Below are 21668 nucleotides of genomic sequence, written 5' to 3' on the forward strand. Positions count from 1 at the left end.
ACATCATGACTATTTCCGTGTGACAGAAATCCAATACTAGAGGCTAGTAGTCACTGGAGTTGCTGCAACAAAACTCAGCTGGCGGAATGCCTCTTATTTTGTTGGAGATAACTGGTAGCTTCTTCACGTTACATAGCCAGAGCCTGTGGCCTAGAATCCCAAGGCTATCAGCTTCTTTCAGCAGCTAAAGTATCTTAGTGGTATTGCCTTGGCTGAAAGTTGCTGTGGGATATGGCAGCCAGAATATGGGGCTGCTTCATCTCTGTGGTTAGGCTGCCTGCCTGGAAAGAATGTTCACCAACTGGTGACAGATTGGATGGCTTCTCAGTGTGATGGACTAAAGGTCTTTACCAAAGTCTGCATGACCCTAAGACCTCCATATATTGCTAGAGGAGGAAAGTCAGGGCAGGAATCTCCAGGTGAGAAGAACATGGCTCACTCTCACCTCCTATCTGTCCCATAGAATTGTTGCTGTGTGCCGTTGAGTTGATTCTGACTCAAAGCGACACTACAGGACACAGTGGAAGTGCCCTATAGGGTTTCCTAGGCTATAATCTTTACGAGAGCAGATCACCAGGTTTTTTCTCCCGTGGGGCCGCTGGTTGGTTTGAACTGCCAGCCTTTCAGTTAGCAGCCAAGCTCTTAAACATTGAGCCACCAGGGCTCCTTCTACACAGAGAAGTAGGGGAGCCAAGGGAGAGTGGTAAGAAATGAAGTAAAAGGGATCTTCATGCTAGGTTTAAACATGTCTGAGAGTCTACTTGTAGTTTCTTTTCCTTTTTCAGCTGTGGCAATCTCTACTTGGGGTACGGTGTTAAGGATTAAAAAAACGCTGGAAGTTAAATAGAAAAGTGAAGTGAGAATTAAATCTAGAACATTGGTCCTGGCTTATTTTCCTGGGAGAAACAGACACATACGTTAATATACATATATGTATAATGATATATATACAAATATGTGTGTATGTATGTTTACATAGATACATTTCTTTTCCCTAGAAAAATGGATTTTGTGTATGTATGTTTACATATATACATTTTTTTCCCTAGAAAAATACATTTTAAACTCTTTTAGCCTTGGAATTCTCTGTCCAAATGGAAGGCCAGTAGGTAGAGCACATACAAAAGTAGTACTTGGGCTGCAGTGGGGCTGAGTATGGGACCGTTCCTTGTCTGCTGCTTGTTCATCTCAAGCTTAGTCGCTGAGGTCTCCTGAGAGACTCCCATTTTGAAACCACTATTCTAAGGTAACATTTTCATTTAAAAATGAAGGTACCTTAGAATACAGGGTCTAAAATATATTTTCCATGCTAGATAAGCTTCAGGATAGAAATTTGCCCTATGCTTTAAGGAATATCTGGACTAATCTGGAAAAGGAGTCATTGCTGCTGGGTTTGTATAAACAGTATAATTATAATTCTCAGATACAGACTGACACACTCATACACACTCACATACACATCTCCTCAGCCGAGCCTAGCTCGTTCCCACTTAACTCCTCCTGTAGGAGTTAAGAACAGAGGCAGCACAGATGAGGAAGTCACAGGCAATAGACACAGAGAGACAATTACATCACTAAAAGTTGGATGTGTAGGTCAAAAAGACATTTTTCTATTCTAGAGAGCTTACTGAGTTTTAAAGAGCATTCCCATGAATCTCCCCTGTGTAGAGACAGTGCCTACAGTCTGGGCAGATTTTTTTCTAAGTTGGTTACCATAGGGATGGACGGATTGTCTAACAAACTGCAAAGCAAAACAAACAAAATCTTCGGGAATAACTCCATAGAAAATTGTATTTTCTACTATGCTTTCCCACTACGATATATTGATTTATTTAGCATTTATGAAATGATTAGATAATTTTCCCATGGGAAAATCTAATTTTAGTCAGGGTAGGTCAGACTGGGATCTAAAGGCTATGATTCTCAAACAAATACTTGTGTGTGTGTGTGTGCGCCTAGAATAAAGGTTAAGTATAGATAGCCGGAAAAAACAAACAAGAAAAAGAAAACAACTGTACACATAGGCTGCTTTCCCACACGTTATGTTTCCTCACATTTCAAACAGTAGTTTTACTCCACAAGCTCTTCCAAGGAAGCTGGGGTCTGGTTTTTGTGGCCATGGAGGTTATGAAAATAATAAAGGTTAATGAGAACAATATTCCAAGTGGAATTCTCAGTACCTGGCTGTAGAGTTCTACTGAGGACTCTCCTTTGAGCTGATGGCCTGTGAGGTAGGTATTGTGTGAAGATTCAATGTAGTAGTAGGAGAGGGGTAGCTGCAATTCTTTAACATTCTCCTGTGACTCATCATTTTTTGAGGCAAAATTATCTTTATCCATCAGGAACCTAGATGAAACACATTTTCTTAAGACTGCATGGGAAAATGAATACCCTTAAATGACAGGCAAAAGATATTTCAAAAATTACCTTGCGAATCCCTCAAATGACATTAGGCCCTGGTGACACATACTAACGTTAGGCTCAAATTTCTGCAAAAGATACAAAAAAAAAAAAAAAAGAGTTATTTGGGTAAAGGAAACTAAGAGCGGAAAAAAAACCACCACATCATTTTTTAAACTGTTCTGTTTTCATCAGGAAACATCTAAACCAAATATTTGAACTAATTTAGCAATGCAGTGGTAAAATGTAGTTTTTAATAAAAAATTATTATATGTGACTCTTTTATACTAACCATACTTATTAGAGAGAAAAAAAGAGGTGCAGAGAAAAGAATAAGGCTGATTTACAGGAAAACAAACTGTATCAGTTCACTCAGCAGAAAATAGGGAAAATAACAGCAAATATGTCATAGATTGGTGGGTGGTGAAATGAGATAATTTACATACAGCACTTGGTACAGTGTCTGTGCTCAATAATAATATAACAAACAGTGGATAATATGATAATAACCTCACATTTTTAGCATTATCAATGATCAAAGCCAATTTTGGACAGCTCATCTGCTGATTCCCAATTAGCTGACATATGAAGCCAAAAACCTAGACTTATTTTGTTGCTTGTGCTGGAACAATATGAAGGAATCCTGTACTGATTCCTTATCAAAGATGCTGAGTCAGAGAAGCCCTAGGACCTATGGTAATTATACGTTAAATAAGAACACTTATATTCTTGATATTAAAAAAAAAGAAACAAAAAAAACCTGTAAAACAAGTCCATGAGAGCCAAAGTATGACCTTGAGTATATTCCACCTGAATTTCGAGACCATCTCAAGAACAGATTTGACACATTGAACACTCATGTCCAAAGACCAGACGAGTTATAGGATGACATCATACATGAGGAAAGAGAAGGTCATTAAAAAGGTGAGAAAGAAAAGACCAAAATGGATGTCAGAAGATACTCTCAAACTTGCTCTTGAATGGAAAGCTAAAGCAAATGGAAGAAATGGTGAAGCAAAAGGGCAGGACAGAAGATTTCAAAAGGTCACTTGAGAAGACAAAGCATTATAATGAAATGTGCAAAGACCTGGAGTTAGAAAACCAAAAGGTAAGAACATCCTTTGCATTTCTCAAGGTAAAAGAACTGGAGAAATAATTCAAGCCTGTAGATGCAATAGTGGAGGATTCTATGGGCAAAATATTGAATGACGCAGGAAGCATTGAAAGAAGATGGAAGGAATACACAGAGTCACCATACCAAAACGCACTGGTCGATGTTCAACCATTTCAAGAGGTAGCCTATCAAGAACCAGCAGTACTGAGGGAAGCAGTTCAAACTGCACCGAAGGTATTGGTGAAAAACAAGGCTCCAAGAATTGACTGAATACCAACTGAGATCTTTCAACAAATGGATGCAGCACTGGAAGCGCTCACTCATCTATGCCAAGAAATTTAGAAGACAGCTACCTGGCCAACTGACTGGAAGAGATCCATACTTGTGCCCATTCCACAGAAAGGGCAGAAATTATTGAACAATACTGTTAATATTACACTTAAGTAAAATTTTGCTGAAGATAATTAAAAAACAGTTGCAGCAGTACCTTGACGGGAAACTGCCAACAAGTCAAGCCAGATTCAGAAGAGGATGTGGAATAAGGGATATCATTGCTGATGTCAGATGGATCTCGGCTGAAAGCAGAGAATACCAGAAAGATGTTTACCTGTGTTTTATTGAGTATGCAAAGACATTCGACTGTGTGGATCATAACAAATTATGGATAATATTACAAAGAATGGGGATTCCAGAATACTTAATTGTGCTCATGAGGAACCTGTACGCAGACAAAGAGGCAGTTGTTCAAAAAGAACAAGGGGATACTGCATAGTTTAAAGTCAGGAAAGGTGTGCGTCAGGGTTGTGTCTCCTTTTACCACACTTATTCAATCTATATGCTAAGCAAATAATCCCCAAAACTGGACTATATGAAGAACCAGGCATCAGGATTGGAGGAAAACTGATTAACAGCCTGTGTTATGCAGATGACACAATCTTCCTTGCTGAAAGTGAAGAGAACTTGAAGCACTTACTGATGAACATCAAACACTACAGCCTTCAGTAAGAATTACACCTCAACATAAAGAAAACAAAAATCCTCACAACTGTACCAGTAAGCAACATCATGATAAATGGAGAAAATGTTGACATTGTCAAGGATTTCATTTTACTTGGATCCACCATCAACACCCATGGAAGCAGCAGTCAAGAAATCAAGTGACGTATTGCATTGGGCAAATTTTCTGCAAAAGACCTCTTTAAAGTGTTAAAAAGCAAATATGTCACTTTGAGGACTAATGCGCACCTGACTCAAGCCATGGTATTTTCAGTCACCTCAGAGGTATGCGAAAGCTACACAGTGAATAAGAAAGACTGAAGAAGAATTGATGCATTTGAATTATGATGTTGAAGAAGAATACTGAATACACCATGGACTGCCAGAAGAATGAACAAATCTGTCTTGGAAGAAGTACAGCCAGAATGCTCCTCAGAAGTGAGGATGGTGAGACTTCGGCTTGCGTACTTTGGACGTGTTATCAGGAGGGACCAGTCCCTGGAGAAGGACATCATGCTTGATAAAAAGATGATCAGCAAAAAAGAGGAAGACTCTCAATGAGATGGACTGACACAATGGCTGCAACAATGGGCTCAAACATAGCAACAATTGTGAGGATGGCGCAGGACTGGGTAGTGTTTTGTTCTGTTGTACATAGGGTTGCTATGAGTTGGAACTGATTTGATTGTACCTATCAACAACAACAACATTTCTGTCCCAGGCTTGAAGGCTTTTGGAAGAAGCATGGACAGAGTTTACGTTCCGCAGAAAACTATTAAAACACTAAGAGGCATTACATATATGTGCATACACAACATCTGTACAAACCTGAATGATGCTGAGGATTTCATCATAAGTGCAGTGTTCTCCTTGGCAATTCACTAGGAAGTCATTGAGCTGGAGTATGCCAACTCCAAATATGCCCAGGGACGTGCTCTCAATCCCAGTCCCATTTGTCACAATACTTGCAGCTGCGATGGCATCAGATATCTGCCTCTGGTTGTCTGAAAGCTGTTGTTTACTTTTAATGAACAACCCCAAATCCGAGACATTTCTGGTCAACAAATCTGAAACAGAACCACCCACAGAACATGGACAAGATAGCCAGCATCGTTCACAAAGTTCACTTTGGAGCTTATGGTGTTGTGGAATTACTAAACTAGAGAAACTCTTCACCAACTTGACTAAAAAAGCCATCAAACTCAGTGCTTACTGCTGGCTTCACATAGCTGAAGGGATAAATAATGAATCAATCAATAAATAAAAGAAACTAAGATAGAGCTAGGTCCATGATCTTAAAATTCCAGGAGCTTCAATATTAGATGGGAACTAGATGTAGAATCAATTAAGGACTTGAGGCCAAATGTGGAATTTGGCTTTTGAGAATAACTACTTCTATATTTTTATGTCTGTAAAGACTGAAGATATACCCTTAAAATCAGTTTTTCTGTACCTTAAAAGTGTAATCATTTGACTAATTCATAGCTGTTCACATTTTTGGCTAAGGTTTAATAATGGTTAATATTCTTAGCTTATGGACAACACAAACTTTTAAATACCTAAGAAGCAACTGCATGAAAGAGAACAGTTTTTGTTTTTACATTTTCCAGCAAGTAGAGAAAAATAACAGGCATAAAAATGCATGGGTGGTTTAAAAAAAAAAAAAGCATGGGTTGAGATGGTAATGGTGGTGGCGATGGTGAGTGAGATAAAAGAACTAGGCAATCTGGTTTACAGAATCGGAAAAATGTCCTGGATTTTCAAATGGGAGTGCTCTGCAGAGATCATTAAAGAATCTCCTTGTCAAAAAGGCAGACAGGTATCTTCTGGGACTGAGTACCCATTTGTACCTCTCTGGGACTGAGCACTAATCTGCTTATAGGCAGGAAAGAGACCATGGTGGTTCTCAACTGGGACATACCACCCACCTAGTGGACATACCAAAGTGGGCCAGAAAGGACTTTTGGCTGTCACAATGACTGAAGGGCACAACTGGCTAAATACCTTGGAATACATGGACAGGCCCATCCAATGATGAATTTCTTTGCCTCAAATGTCAATAGCATCCCACCCTCAACAACACCAGGTGACACCCTGAAATAATTTTCTAAGTGTTTTGGAGATGTGGGGGAGGCTGAAGGTTTGTGCGATTGGAGCTCTGAACTTCATTTTTAGTTTATTCCCTTGTTGGTTGAATTTTATGCCAGCTGGTATGAAGGAAGCTGTCTTATTGATTGAGGTCGTTTTTGTTGTTAGTTGCTATGCAGTTGATTCCAACCCATGGCGACCCCATGTATGCAGAGTAGAACTGTTCCACAGGGCTTTCAAGACTGTGACCTTTCCGAAGCAGATCGCCAGGCCTGTCTCCCGAGGGGTGTCTGGGTGGGTTCAAATGGTCAATCTTCCAGTTGGTAGTCGAGCGCTGAACTGTTTGCGCCACCCAGGGACTCCTTTGAACTTCATTTTTAGACAGGGAGGTCTCAAAGGGAAACCTCAGAATGTTCAACAAACCTAAGTCAGGCTGAAGACCACTGGTGTTTTCCTCAATTGTCAAGTTGGTGTAGAGCGGGGCAGATTCGGAGCTCAATCGGCTGCAGGGTACCGCGTAGACATCAAAAAGATCCTTGAGGTCCTTCCGGCTCCTTACACTGAACAGAGAACGGAAAACACCTCACATTTAGTATTGTTAGAACAAAGTGGGGCTGAAAAAGAATAAGGAGAAAGCACGTCGTACCTGAATGATTTAAACAGCTCAACGAATTCAACAAAACTCATGTTACTGTCTGAAACCATGAAGTTCTGGAAACCCTGCATTCCTCCTTTGATCCGCCCGTGCCAGCTGCTGCTGCTCCAAGCACTACAACAAAGACATGGCCTTAATGGGCAAAACCGCCCGCTGATTTTTTCATTCTGCCCCAAGAGTCATTCTTTGATTTGCAATATAAGCAAAAAGATGGATTACAAGTTATTTAAAGTTGAGGTTATTTTCCAGGCTCTCTTTTCATTTCTCTCAAAATTAAACTACGGTTGTGTCACAGGAAGTAAAACATATTATATAAAGACACCACTTCATATTTGCAGCCTAGTTAACAAGGGCACAAAGCCGAGATGAATATTCTTCCACTAGTCCTCTGAAATCACAAGTCGACGGGCAAAAACCCTCCTAGGTTCCGAGTTTCTGAGGAAGAGTCATTTAAAAAAAAAAAAAAGAGGCCCAAATTACTCAATCATAATCTGTAAAAAATCATGTGTGTTCCTTTCTATATTCAAAATTATAGAAACACATTTGGAAAGAAAGTCTGAATGTATCAATCTGTCTTTTCTTTTTCCTGTTTTAAGCAGTTCTTAGACGAAAAAAAGGAAGGGCCTTTAATATTAACGGAAAATGTGAGTCAGAAAAATATTAAGAGTGGAAAGAAGCCAATTTTGCCTAGGATTATATTTTGTACCTGCCAAGTCTGTATCTATTCAATATAAAAACATCAGTACACTCAGTCAGAATGTCAGCCTGCTGTTTCACAAAAAAACAACGTTTCCTATTTTCTATACTGGTTCATTGACAAAATAGTAAGAGGAAAATTTTGACCATGGTTTTTAGTCAAATCAGTGAACGAGGTCTTTTTGGTTTCTGTCTTTGTATTTTGGGGAAATATTTCAAGTATGCGAGAAAGTATAGAGAATATTGTAATGAATACCCAATTTACCCTCAATCCTGATAACATTCATTCATGGAAAATTATTTTGTGTTGATGTCTGGAGGTCACCTCTATTAATGGAAGAGCACAGATTTATACTGCTTTGTAGGCATAGGTTGTTGGTCCCCAGAGTGGCATGGGAAGTAGAGGGTGGAGGTTCGAGAAGAGGAAAAAGGCCAGATAAAGTGGCTTCATCATTTGCGTTTCCACCCATTACTGTTGAGTCATTTCTGACTCATAATGACCCTATAGGGCAGAGTAGAACTGCTCCATAGGGTTTCCAAGGTTGTAATTTTTATGGAAGGAGACTGCCACATCTTTCTCACCGCCGACCTTTCAGTTAGCAGGCAAGTACTTTAACCACTGTGCCACCAGGGCTCCTTCATTTGCATTTAAACAGATAAATTCCCTGTCTTCCTTCCAGTCCCAGGGCTAGCTACTGTCTGCAGGAAACCATCTTCCACTGACTCTAGGGAACTCTATCTGTCCACTGTTTCCCATTCTAGAATTAGGACTCAGTTTTTCTTTTCCTGTTAACACCGTTAGAGTTTTCTTCTCTTGCCTTGTCTTTCTTATTTAGAATAGCTTAGCTGATCCTGGTCCATGTTGTCCTGTGGCTGGGCCCTGCGATCTTGCATGTAGCATGTTAGTTTCTCTACTTCTACCCTATTTTAAAAGATTTTCCTTCCTTACTCGAACCTTCTTTTCCCTGCTCATGAGTGACTGAAACAAAGAGAAGGGCCACTTCATCCAGCTGATCTGCCTACTTTATTTACCCAGTATACTGCATAGGCTAAAGATATCATGTAAGAAAAAAAATCTGCTTTTTGGGTAACTTTTTATTTTGATATAAACTTAAACTTACAGAAGAGTTGCAAGACTGGTACAAAGAATACTCATACACCTGTTACCCAGTTTCACCAACTGTAGAACTCTGAATGTAAAAAGCCTAAATTATAAGTGCAACACTCACACTGTGAATGGATTCTTCCCTTTAAAAGATGATTTACTGCAGGGTTCTTATCAATAGCAAGCTTCCTTGAGAGAGGAAGACCTCTGTGTGTGAAAGCAACGTTCACAAAGCCAATGTCTGCACAGGCCCATTCCCAGGGCTCCTCCTTCCACTCCTTTGTTAGATAAACAGGACCTGCTTTAGCTTGGTTCTGGTGCTTCTGTATTTCTTAAACTTAAGTGTAGGGTAGAGGGAGATGAAAGGAGCCCTGGTGTCACAACAGTTAAGCACTCAGCTGCTAACAGGAATGTTAGCAGTTTGAACTCACCCACTGGTTCCATGGAAGAAAGACTTGGTGATCTGCTCCCATAAAGATTACAGCCAAAAATCCAATGGAGCAGTTCTACTCTGTCACATGGAGTCGCTATTAGTTGGAATCAACTCCATGGCATCCAACAACAACAACAGAGGGAGACGAAGTGGCACTCTAGTTTCCTTTGAAAGGCTTTCATTTTAATATTAGTTCTTCTGTGAGAGTAGATGTTGTTTCAAGTCTGTAATTTGGATGGTCTTTATAGAATAATTGACTATTATAACCAGTTTTAGAATTATATCCAACTTGCTGCAATAGTTGAATTCATTTCTTCAGACATATGCATCATATACCACATATAAGAAAAGCATTGAAATATATTCTACTCATTAGCAAACTGGATCAAGTAGCCTACCTTAAAACTTCATGATTTATTCCTCACTTTGAGCACGGCTGTCCAATAGGACTTTCTGCAATGGTAGGTGTGTTCTCATAACTGTGCTGTTCAGCATAGTAGCCACAAGCTCCAATTGTGATTACGGGGCACTTAACATGTGGCTAGTATGACTGAGAAACTGGATTTTCCATTTTTTTAAATTGTTATTAAAAAATATATATAACACAACATTTGCCAATACAACATTTCTTCCGGTATACAACTTACATTAATTATGCTGTGCTACTATCACCCTTAATTGATGCCAAATTTGAATTTTCAATTTTAATTAATTTAAATCTAAATAGCCACATGTAGCTAGCAGCTACTATATTGGACAGTGCAGATTTAGAGAATCACAGCTTGTTTTGTTACTGCTACCGATCTTTGAAGGACTGGTCTCTCAAATAATTAGAAGCAATTATAGGTACTGGTATTGATATGGAGCCCTGGTGGTGCAGTGGTAAAGAGCTCGGCTGCTAACCAAAAGGTAAGCAGTTCAAATCCATCAGCTGTTCCTTGGAAACCCTATGGGGGAATCCTACCCTGTCCTATACTGTTACTATGAGTTGGAACTGACTTGACAGCAACAGGGTTTGGGTTTGGGTTTTGGGTACTGATATAGTAATAAGAGAAAGTAGGAATATACAATTAGGAAAATCAGAGGCATTTAAATTTTCCTTTATATCAGCTTAACTATAAGTCAAATTTAGACGCAGTTTTCCCATGGACAACTAAAATATGCCCTTGTATGTAACTTCAGTGATGTGAGGGTTCCCCTGTTTTATCATGTTAAGGCCCCACCTGGACGGGCTCTTGTTTGAAGAAGACAGCACAGGGGAGGACACTGGCCTGATGGGAGATGATGTCCCGGCAGCCAAGCTAGGGGACCCAGCCGTGGTCAAAGAGTGGGCTCTTCTGGAAGGGAGAAGGTTAGGAGGGCTGGTGATGGCATTTGTCTCTGTAAGGAAGAAGGACAGAAGACAGACAATGACTCAGATTATATTTTCCTTCAGAAATCAAATCAAAGATGCCTTTAAATATCTGAGTAAATCCATCTATGTAGCTGATTTCTATACAAGAGGCATCAAGGTATTTTGATGAATGGACTAATCTGGTGGGCTCTCAAGCTGGCTATATATTAAAATCGTCTAGGGAGCTTAAAAAATATATAGATGTCTAGGTTCCAGATGGAGATTCTGATTCATTTGGTCTAGGGTGTGGCCAGGGCAACTAGACATTTTCTTTTTATTTTAGTGACAGTATACATGGCCAAAGACATACCATTTCAACAACTTCTACATGTATAATTCAGTGACACTGATTACATCCTTCAGGTTGTGCTACCATTCTTGCTATCCATCTTCAAATTATTCTACCATCATTATCTTAAACTCACTGCCCTCTAAACCGCCCATCCAACCTTTTGAGTTGCCCCTGTCAATTTGATCTTACATAGCAAATTCTTTAAAAGCACAATGCTCAAAGTAGATGGACGTACTTAATTCAGATAAGCTATTTTTTGGCTCAAAGAAGACTTCAGGGGATAGTAGTTTTGATTTCAGGTTTAAAGTTTAAAGATTATCCAGATTTTTTTTTTTTTTTACAAGCTCTAATGTCTAAGCAGGGTTGAGAATCACTAGTCTAATCCATTAAGTTGTATCCTGTATATACAATATTCCTTTTCAGCAATAACAAGTCAGCTAATAAGAATTTTCTTCCATGTTCACTATGCTTGCAAAAACACCTCTTGGGTTTCATCATCTGGCTAAAAACAAAGGTAAGTATACTTACCAAGATAACAAATTTTGTCACAAGTGCCCACAATACTTAAATTGCAATTTAAAACCAAATGCATATTTTTTCCCACATTAAAAAAAAAAAATCTATTTCAGATGTGAAAATGCTGCTTTACCTGATTCTTCTTGTTCATTAATATCTTGAGGATCAGAACCACTCCGGCTTCGACACTCCTTGTACGTTTTGGCCTTCCTGGTTGCCATCTCATCGTCAGTTACCTCTCCACTCTCACCCTGAGAACAGAAAACTCACAACTTTTTATTTCTCTCCCATCATGGCTTTAGTTTAGGCGGGTCTCAATTTCCTGACCTAATCACCTTCCACACTGCCTCCCATGGTGAACTCAAAAGAAAAAAAAAAAACATGGTGAACTCAGTAACCAAAAAAACCAAACCCCTTGCCATTGAGTCGGTTCCAACTCATAGTGACCCTACAGGACAGAGTAGAACTGCTCCATACAGTTTCCAAGGAGTGCCTGGTGGATTCAAACTGCCGACATTTTGGTTAGTCTTCACTATAAGGGTTTTTTTTTTATAAGGGGTGGGAGGCAGAGCAGGGGAGGTATAGAACCTCTGGAATCTCTGTGTAGAGACAGAATTATGAAGCAGGTAAAGTTCACCTTTAGCATTAATAACCTCACATATGCAAAGAGTAGGACTCTTTCTAGGTAACTATGAAGCAAAACCCCATTGCTTTTTTTGGGCTAAGGTGATAATATATTTTAAATTGTTTTCTACATATAGCATTTTGGCCCACTAGCACCTTCATAATCTGACCCTACTGTCCCTTTCTAGCCTTCCTTGTCCATGACAGAGGCCATTCTCCAACTACTCAGAACTACACTTGCTTCCCTGAATAAGTCTAGTCTTTGATGCCTCCACATTGTCTCTCTGCCAGGGATGCTTCCCCCAATCCTGTCTGCCTGATAAACTCCTACATATCCTTCAAGACCCATCAATAAATTTCCCTGTGAAACCTTCCATGCCTGCCTCTTACCCTTTTAATTTCCTTCTTTCTGCTCCCATAGCACTTTGCAGACAGACTCAACAATGACTTTCATTTAGATCTCATTGTATTTCTTTACATGTCTGCATCCCTCTATGGACCCCGTCTTTCTTTTAGTGTTGATTCAGTTCCTAGGGCTGGGCCCCGTACCCAGGAAGTACCTGGTAAGCTCTTGTATTTTGTTTCATAACCCATCTTTTCCCCAATCTCAATGACCTAAAGTGGCTTATGAAGATGTAGACCATAAAATAGTCCCAGAGAATTGGGCTTTATGCTTAATAAACACAGAATACTCTACCCTCATGAGAATTTTCTTCTTTTTCTTGGTGGTGCTTATGCCCAGGGTGTTGTTTCTCTGCATGTTGGGCTTCTCAGCACTCTTGGCTGATGTCCCAGGGCTGGGATTTCGAGTACTCCATCGTCTGCCTCCAAACAACTCCACAGCGTGAGCCAAAGTTGGGCCTTCATATCGTCCATCCTCCTGTAAAAGAACCACAAGCTGAACACATAAGGGAGCGGGAAGTAATGCAGAAATAAATACATTAATGGCTTCCAGTAAATTTCCATAGAGATGGAAAAGCACAGGTGGCCACAGAAGGATAACGATCCAGCCACCCAAGTGGCTGTTTTTTAACCGTTGGGACTCTCTGTTGGGGGATTTCACCACGTCTCTGTTGTCCTAGTGGCTTCCCTGCTAGGTTTCAGTGACTTGCTTTAACAGGGTCACATTCAATTATGATTAAAACAAATTTCAGAGGTTATGTTACAGAACTCCCATTGTAGGAGAATTCATTATGACCTTGCAAATTAGAGCTTTAGAGGACTTGAGTACGTGTGTGTCAATCTATCTAAGTAAAACCAAGTTCAATTTGCCTGTCATTGCAAAACTGCAGGTTGATCTTCATCTAAGCTTAGGATATTTTGATTTAAAATATACAGTATGTGGCATACGTGAAATTCACTTTCAAGGACCCTGAGGAACATCTCAAATACTTAGGCTGTCATCCGCTAGAGTGACTGAAATCCATGAATAGAGAGTGCTCATGGGACTCAGAACACCATGCACATTATGATGCTGGGAGGAGCAAAAACATACCCAAGGGGCAGGCAATGGTTTAGCTGCTTCTTAATTGGCAACTCTGTGCAACATGCTGTAAGCGAGCAGCAGCAAGAACTTATTAATTAATTAAACAATGGTTAATGATTCTCCCCATAAATCTGTAAAGCCAATTAATAAAACCACAAAAAGTGGCATATGAATTAAATACGGTATCAATGCTACTTCAGAACATATAAAACAGGCCTAATTTCCATATACTGTCTTTACTCTCTGAAAACCTTTAAGGCTATCCCTTCTTTGCAGTTCCAACTAAGTACTTGTAAATATATTTTGTTTTATTACCAATAATATGCAAATAACAAAGAGGCTTTTTTGGTGTCTGCTTGCTCTTTCATCCTAATGGTCAGTGCCTTTCTGATTGTATGAATTGGAGTTATGAATTCCCATTTCCTGTATCCTGTTGTGAAGCCCGATATCCTGAGTAACTTGGGTACTTGACTGGGAAAACTTTTGGTAACCTCTTGCAGTGGGCATCTGAGACTTATGCCTGTCCATTATCTGTTTCCTCCTTCTTTTTACTTTACCTATCCATTTTCTATTGGACATAGTTTTGATGGCTCTGCCAATCAAGGGGACCAATAATCAGCAGATGACCCAAATAAGCCAATCAGAATCTCCCACATGGGAATAGGAATCTTGAATGCAGTGACACAGAGGATGAAAATGGCTGGAGATCATTCCTCCTGAGGCAGGTCTGCTGAACAGATTCCCTGCTAGTAAGACACTAAGATTGGCTCTAAATTGGAGTAAACATTTCATGACACAGTTTGGTAATTAATTTTAACTATCTTCTTGAATGGAGCCCTGGTGGGGTGGTGGTTAAGATCTCGGCTGCTAACCAAAACGTTGGCAGTTTGAATCCACCAGCTGCTCCTTGGAAACCCAATGGGGCAGTTCTACTCTGTCCTATAGTGTCGCTGCGTCGAAGTCGACTCGACGGCAATGGGTTTAGGGTTGGTTATCTTATTGAATAATATATACTGAATCTGAAAAAAATTATAAATTTTTTATCTATGGATTTTAACCAACAAATCTTGGAAATTTTGATACACCCATTACAATTATATATAAAAGAATCAGCATCATTAATCTCCACTCCTTTGGTTTTTCTAAAATTCAGAACATCCCAACAGAGGCCAATTTTTACCTTGTCAAAGGGAAAAATTAATAACAGACAACTTACTTTGATTTTAAGGGTTTCTTATGATGAAAGTAAATATTCACTGTAAAGAAATTCCTGACCAAAATTAATCTTGCCAGCAGCTTTTCTTTTACCGGAAGTTGCTATTCTTTTCTTCCTTGGTTGGAATCCAAGTTTACTAAATTTGAATTTCAAAAGCCATGGCTGAAGGTGAGCAGAGAGCCAGTGACTGCCTTGTGACCTGGTATCAGTTGATCCCAGAAAAATGGGGAGGGCAGGGTTCAATTAATCATATTAAGATTAGCCGATGGTTGATCTTCTACTCTCCTTTTTTTTATAAGCTTCATTGTAACTAGCAAATTTCAAGCCATTTGCTTTTTTCTGGAATCAGAATGGTCTCCTTATTTATATGCATATAGAATAACTGCTCAGAATAAACCTTATGTTTCAATTTCTTTGAGTTTTAATTTTTTTCTTTTGTTGTTGTCGTCGAGAGTATGCAACAATTCCACAGTTTCTACATGTAGAATTTAGTGACACTGATTATGTTCTTTGAGTTGTGTATCCATTCTTGCCCTCCTTTTCTGAGTTGTTCCTCCCCCATTAACGTAAGCTCACTGCCCCCTAAAATTCCTTAATTTTTCAAGTTGCTGTTGTCACTTTGGAAACCCTGGTGGTGTAGTGGTTAAGTGCTATGGCTGCTAACCAAAAGGTCAGCGGTTCGAATCCACCAGGCGCTCCTTGAAAACTCTATGGGCAGTTCTACTCTGCCCTATAGGGTCGCTATGAGTCAGAATTAACTTGATGGCAACAGGTTTGGTTTGGTTTTTTTGTTGTCACTTTGATCCCAAGAACTATACAGATATCTGTATAGTTCTTAAGAGTTTTGATTATTTTTAACATCCCTAACAGAAATATGGGGCCCTGGTGGCGTAGTGGTTAAGAGCTTCGCTACTAACCAAAAAGACGGCAGTTTGAATCTACCAGCTGCTCCCTGGAAACCCTATGGAGCAGTTCCACTCTGTACTACATGTTGCTATGAGTCAAAAACAACTCGATGGTAATGAGGTCGGTTTTGGTTTTAACAGAAATATGTTTAGGGCAGGAAAAGGCAGGATGCTTTATTTTAGTCATTAAAGGAGGCTTTCTGGAAACTCCAATGTATTTTGAACATTTCTTTCGTTTCACAGCACAGTAAGATTTGAGATGAGTGAAAGATGAACCCTTTTCCACGTGGGTGTGAGTGAAGGTACATTCTCAGCTTTAGAAAACAGTTCACTTGGAAGTCGAAGATTGGGAAATCGATTCCCTAAAACATATACATGTACTTTTGCCTCTTGGCAAATCTTTGCATATGACATTTTGAAGACCGTCTTTTAATCTAATCCACTAATCTACAGCCTTTGAATAAATCCTTTTTTTTTTTAACTTAAGATAGCAGAGTCAGTTTCTGTTGCTTACGACCAAAGAAGTTCAATGGCATGTAACTTGCTCACTCTTTCCAAAGATGGGCCTTCTGCTCTGCCCATGGTAAGTTCAAGCCAAAAGTCACGATACCTGTCTTTCCTCCACACCCCATAGCAATATCCCTCTGCAAGCTTACTGTCTCGCATTTTCCTGTTTTCCCTAGGCTTCACTACAAATGTTACTACTTCTTATCTTTTGCTTTCTCTCTCATTACTACTTCCATTAAAAAAAAAAAAAAAATTTTTTTTTTTTTTTAAGATCAGTTTAAATACACCAGTACTAAAATACTTGTGGTGTTTGAAAGTAACTTCATATACACTCACCACATAAGGGATCTGGATGTTGGAAAGATTATTTTCTATATCAGCCATTCCCAAATTGGGGATATATATATATATATATATATAAAACTCTTAAATGACTGTTAATAGAAATTTGGAAAAACACAAAAGACTTTTCACACATTTCTTTAACTTGTAGGTAAATTTAAAAAGGTTTCTTTTGTACATGGGGATTTCTCAGAGCCTTTATATTTTTTTTAATATGCTAACTTGTATTGACTTGTATTGGAAATCACCAAGAAGGGTATTTAGCATGCTTATTTGACCTTTTGTTCTGTGAGCACCAAATGGGCATCTTTTTTATGTCTCTGGTCTATATGTTGAGAAAATGATCAGTTCATTGGCCTTTTCCACATTTTTTAGAAAGAAGTCTTAAGCATCCGTTTCTAAGGCATGTCCCTAAGTAAATGGCTCACGTAGAACAACGCTTTGTGGAAGAGCAGCACTTAGGCTTTCAGAAGTAGTGACGTAGATGTTGTGCTTTTGCACTGCGGGTTCCATGCCAGGGGTGGAGGAAGGGGTGGGGTGTGCCAACGCAGCTGGGCAGGACCAAGACGCATGCCTCTCTTCTTCAGGTCATTTCCCCTGTCTCTGCCCCAGAGGCACCTCTTACTTCTGCTGTTCATGGTCTCGGCTGGTGGCTCCTTCAGCAAGAACTGAAGGCTGCCCGGATGAATGAGAAAACCAAATACGCCTTATGTGTAAATTCAGTTACCTATGCTATAAGCCTGAGACAGAAACAAAGAAAGCAAATAAATCGCATAGGCTTTGTGACAGTGTTTGGAATTGAGCTCAAAGCCTCTTTCCAGGTTTGATGGATTTCATAGTTCTAGACGACAGAGGAATGACTATAATTAAAAATCAATATTCCTAACAGCTCCTGAAGACCTTTCTTTCAAAGCAGGCAAGTAAACTGAAAGCTCCCTGTGGAGGAGACAGGAAGCAGGTCCTTTGGTTCCCATTCTAGATGAGTTAACTAAAACTGGCTTTGTACTGTGTTGTTGTTGTTGTTAGGGGCTGTTGAGTTGACTCATAGCGACCCTATATACACAACATAATTAAACATTGCCCTGTCCTGCGTCACCCTCACAATCATTGTTATGCTTGAGCCCATTGTTGCAGCCATTGTGTCAATCCATCTCGTTGAGGGTCTTCCTCTTCTTTGCTGACCCTCTACTTTACCAAGCATGATGACCTTCTCCAGGGACTATGTAGCATTAGGATAACCATGTACATGGGCCTACCTTCTTATTAATTAATTAAATAGTTAATTTAGTTAGTTATCCAGGAAATGATCCCTACGCATAAGCATTGCATGGGTATGAGAAAAGGGGGAAGTGGGCACTGTATGAGTCACCACTGACTTCCCAGAAAAAAAAATTATTTAAATTGTCAGAAACATGACAGAACTCTGAAAAGTACATGAAATTGGCTATTTGAGTGATAGAAGCCATATTTCTTTTTGTTCTGTGACATCAGTAAAAAAGATAATTATTTTCCCCATCAAGATAGAAAAACATAACAAAGAAAAACTGAAGATTTTGATACAACTCATTTGATGATGCCATTTCAACAGTCACATTGTGGTGGGGCCTATGACTCAATTTCTGAACAATCTGCGCCCTCCTTACTCCTTAAACATACCAATGCCTCTTCTCACCATCTGGGTCAGGACAGTCCTGTCCACCATGGAGTATTAAAATATCTGCTAATTTAGAGCTAATGAGAAACTCACTCCCTTTAAGAAGACGACTGTGAGAAACTGCCCCTTAGGGCTGCTGCCATGAAAAGCCTGGTTAGGAAACACTCAATGTATGAGTTATTCAGCATTTAGGAAAGTGTCTTTTAACCTTAGGAGTTCTACAATTAGGCAATAATACACAGTAAGTTAAATAACTCTTCAAAATCACTTGGACTCTTAGGCGATGAATCAGGATTTCAGTTTCCAAAGTAGAGGTTTCCAATGTATCCGGTCAACTAAACCAAACTAAACCCATTGCCGTTGAGTCAATTCCGACTCATAGCAACCCTAGAGGACAGGGTGGAATTGTCCCATAGGATTTCTAAGGCTGTAAATCTTTAAGGCAGCAGACTTCCACCTTTCTCCCGAGAAGCTGCTGGTGGGTTGGAACCGTAGACCTTTCAGTTAACAGTTGAGGGCTTAACCACTGCACCACCAGGGCTCCTTCTCATAATGATGATAGCACCTGCTAAGAGCCAGACACTATTCTGAGCACATTATGTATGCATAGGAACTCATTTGATCATCACAATCACCCTATGAATAGGTATCGCTAGTTATATATAAGATATAAAATTGTTATGTATTTTATAAATAAGGAAACTGAGGCATCAAGAGGTTAATAAAAGCTGCCCAAGGTCACACAGATAGTAAGGGGCAGAGCTAGGAGCATGAACCCAGGCAGTCGGGTTACAGAGTGGGTGCTCTTGAGAGTTATGCTACTGAGGAAAGAGTGATAGTGCACCCCTTACCTGATAGAGGCTGACGTACTGTTTCCGCAGCCACTGCAGTCTCTGGTCAGGGAACCTCCTCATCTTTCTCACAGCTCTAGTGAGTGCCAACAATCCGCTGAAGAGCATTCTGGCTGTGTGCTTTGGTGCCACAAAGTGCAATAATCTATTGTCCGTGGTCTGAAGTCCATACAGCAGCGTCACACCAGTCTCTGAGAGAAGCATGCTATCCAGTTTGTTCTGAACACACACAGTGTGTATATCAATGCCCGGGTGTCCCATGTACACAGCTTTGGCTGAAAACAAATCCAAGACTCCCTCTGCCAGTCCGCTTACTCCAGCACTGCCCAGTAACGGGAATTTGCCAGGTTCGACTGTATTACTAAGCACACCAAATTTGGCTTTAGCGCTGGCTGGGGAGGCAGTGATGGGCTTTATCCAGGTCAAGGTGCTATTGTCAGGCTGAAGCTGGAGGAAGCAGCGGGCAGAGAGGTGCGTGTCCTGGTCATAGTGGATGACTGTGGCTCCCTGTAGCAGGAACTGGTGCACGTCAGCTCGGATGGACAGCACATACCAGGGGATGAGCTCCGTGCCGTGGTCGAAGGCCTTCAGTGGCTCTTCTGCTCCATGTGGGTCCCATTCTTTGGACTGCTCAAAGGTGTCATTTTCTGAATCCAACAGATCTCCAATTATAAACCTGATGGAAAGAGACACAAATTTGGTCTGTCCCATTCTCCGAAGTGAGAGCAACCAAAAGCCTTTCACTAAAATTGGGCTTCATTTTTTTTTATCCTACTCTGAATTGAAATTAGCATAGGAAATATAAAACACTAAAATTGCAGAGTAATTAAAAAAATTTTATTGTGATAATATATATATAACAAAACATTTGCCATTTCAACCATTCTTTGTGTACAATTTAGTGACATTAATTTCATTCTCTATGTTGTATCACCAGTATCCACTGCAGAGTAATTTTTTTTATAACAGTATTCTAAATCCTTATAAATTATCAATGTGTCCACCGTAGGCATAAGGAAAGGATATTACTAGATCAGTTATTATATTTTTGTATCAATAGTAACAACCTTCATCATTTTTTAGTTTTCCCCTGTGTCAGGAACTGTTTAGTACTTTACATATATTTTTGCACTTATTATTCTTTTTTACCTAGGAGAACACTGAGGTTCAGAAAGGAGAAGTAACTTGCTCAAGGTTATCCAGCTCAGAAGATGCCTAGCCAATGTGGGATTCTAACTTATCTAACTCAAAGGCTTGTGATCTTCATTACTGCCTTCTAGTTAAATCATAAATAAAATTTATCAGCTCAATATGATGGGGCTAAAACAGGTGATAGTAAGGCTCAATAGGCTGGACCTAGAAGTACCTCTATTAACAATAACAAAATGCCCAGCGCAAAGACACTCAACGGGACATGGTCATGGTGGTCAGAGGAGCAAGAACAACTAGCCTTGACTTGGGCTTGACTCTGTGTGTGTGTATGTGCGCGTGTGTGTGTGTGTGTGTACATCAAGGAAAAGTCTGCTTGGAAAATTTAGCAAGTTCCCTTCCCTGGGTCAGGAACCTGGATTACCAAGGCCAGGAGGATCTTGGAGGAAGGCAAGAAAAAGAAATGGTGTTTCCCATATCCCATTTAATTTTGGTTCTGAGCTAAATCAAGTATTTTCCAGTGAAAAACTGCAAGCATTATGAGCAAAAGTTTCTGGAAAGAAAAATCATAAGGCTTTTCTGGAGCCTGTTTCCTCTGCTCAGAGATAATGTAAGCTGGGAGAGAGGGGGCATTGTCTCTCTTGGTGTCAGTTTCTATTTTATGGCACAAAAAGAACTAATGCCAGATGTTAATAATTCCATTCAAAAGCATTAGTCCAGGAACACTAATGTCTACTATAAAACTGACAATTGCTTGTGATGAAATAAGTTCATTTCAAGCAGGAAACTAGTAGTTTTTGTCTCACAGGAGATAAAATGAATTTTATGCATTTATGTGTCTGGTTCTCTCAGAAGACAAGTTTCTGTGGGTTTACAAGAAGAAATAAGGTGGAACTTCAAGAGCTATTTAAGAATGAAGTAAAGTTAACCAGAGATAAAAATGTGGTTCACCAGTGAAGAAACCGCCCTGCCAAAGGTGGGTCATACGCTTTAAGGAAGGGACCAAGGAGTAAAAACAGGAGGGTTTGTATCTTAACCCCGAAGAGGTTCTGTAGCATCCTTGAGTTAAAAGCCTTGAGTTAGAAGCCATAAATGGGACTTTTCTAGTACAGTGAAACCTGTGAGAGCCAGAACTTGATGGGACTGCCTTGTTTTTCTGAGTCTCACAAGCTTTCCACCTTTGACAGGGTGCAGTCTTACCACGTTCCTATCGCGTGTTTTAGTAGAAAATATTTGAGTTTTCCTT

The 21668-nt window shown here is 39.8% G+C and overlaps 1 protein-coding gene across 1 annotated transcript in view; it reads right to left on the bottom strand.

The window, feature by feature from the left end:
* The window catches only part of PLCE1 (phospholipase C epsilon 1), a 235555-nt gene that overhangs the window by 65108 nt on the left and 148779 nt on the right, over positions 1 to 21668 (bottom strand). The window contains 9 exon segments of the mRNA XM_023546914.2: positions 2181 to 2346; positions 2428 to 2489; positions 5339 to 5577; positions 7022 to 7158; positions 7245 to 7367; positions 10711 to 10867; positions 11822 to 11939; positions 13010 to 13192; positions 19274 to 19949. Coding sequence (XP_023402682.2) covers positions 2181 to 2346; positions 2428 to 2489; positions 5339 to 5577; positions 7022 to 7158; positions 7245 to 7367; positions 10711 to 10867; positions 11822 to 11939; positions 13010 to 13192; positions 19274 to 19949 — 1861 coding nt within the window.

This window comes from Loxodonta africana, chromosome 16, assembly GCF_030014295.1.
Source record: "Loxodonta africana isolate mLoxAfr1 chromosome 16, mLoxAfr1.hap2, whole genome shotgun sequence".
In the NCBI taxonomy this organism is placed as follows: Eukaryota; Metazoa; Chordata; class Mammalia; order Proboscidea; family Elephantidae; genus Loxodonta; species Loxodonta africana.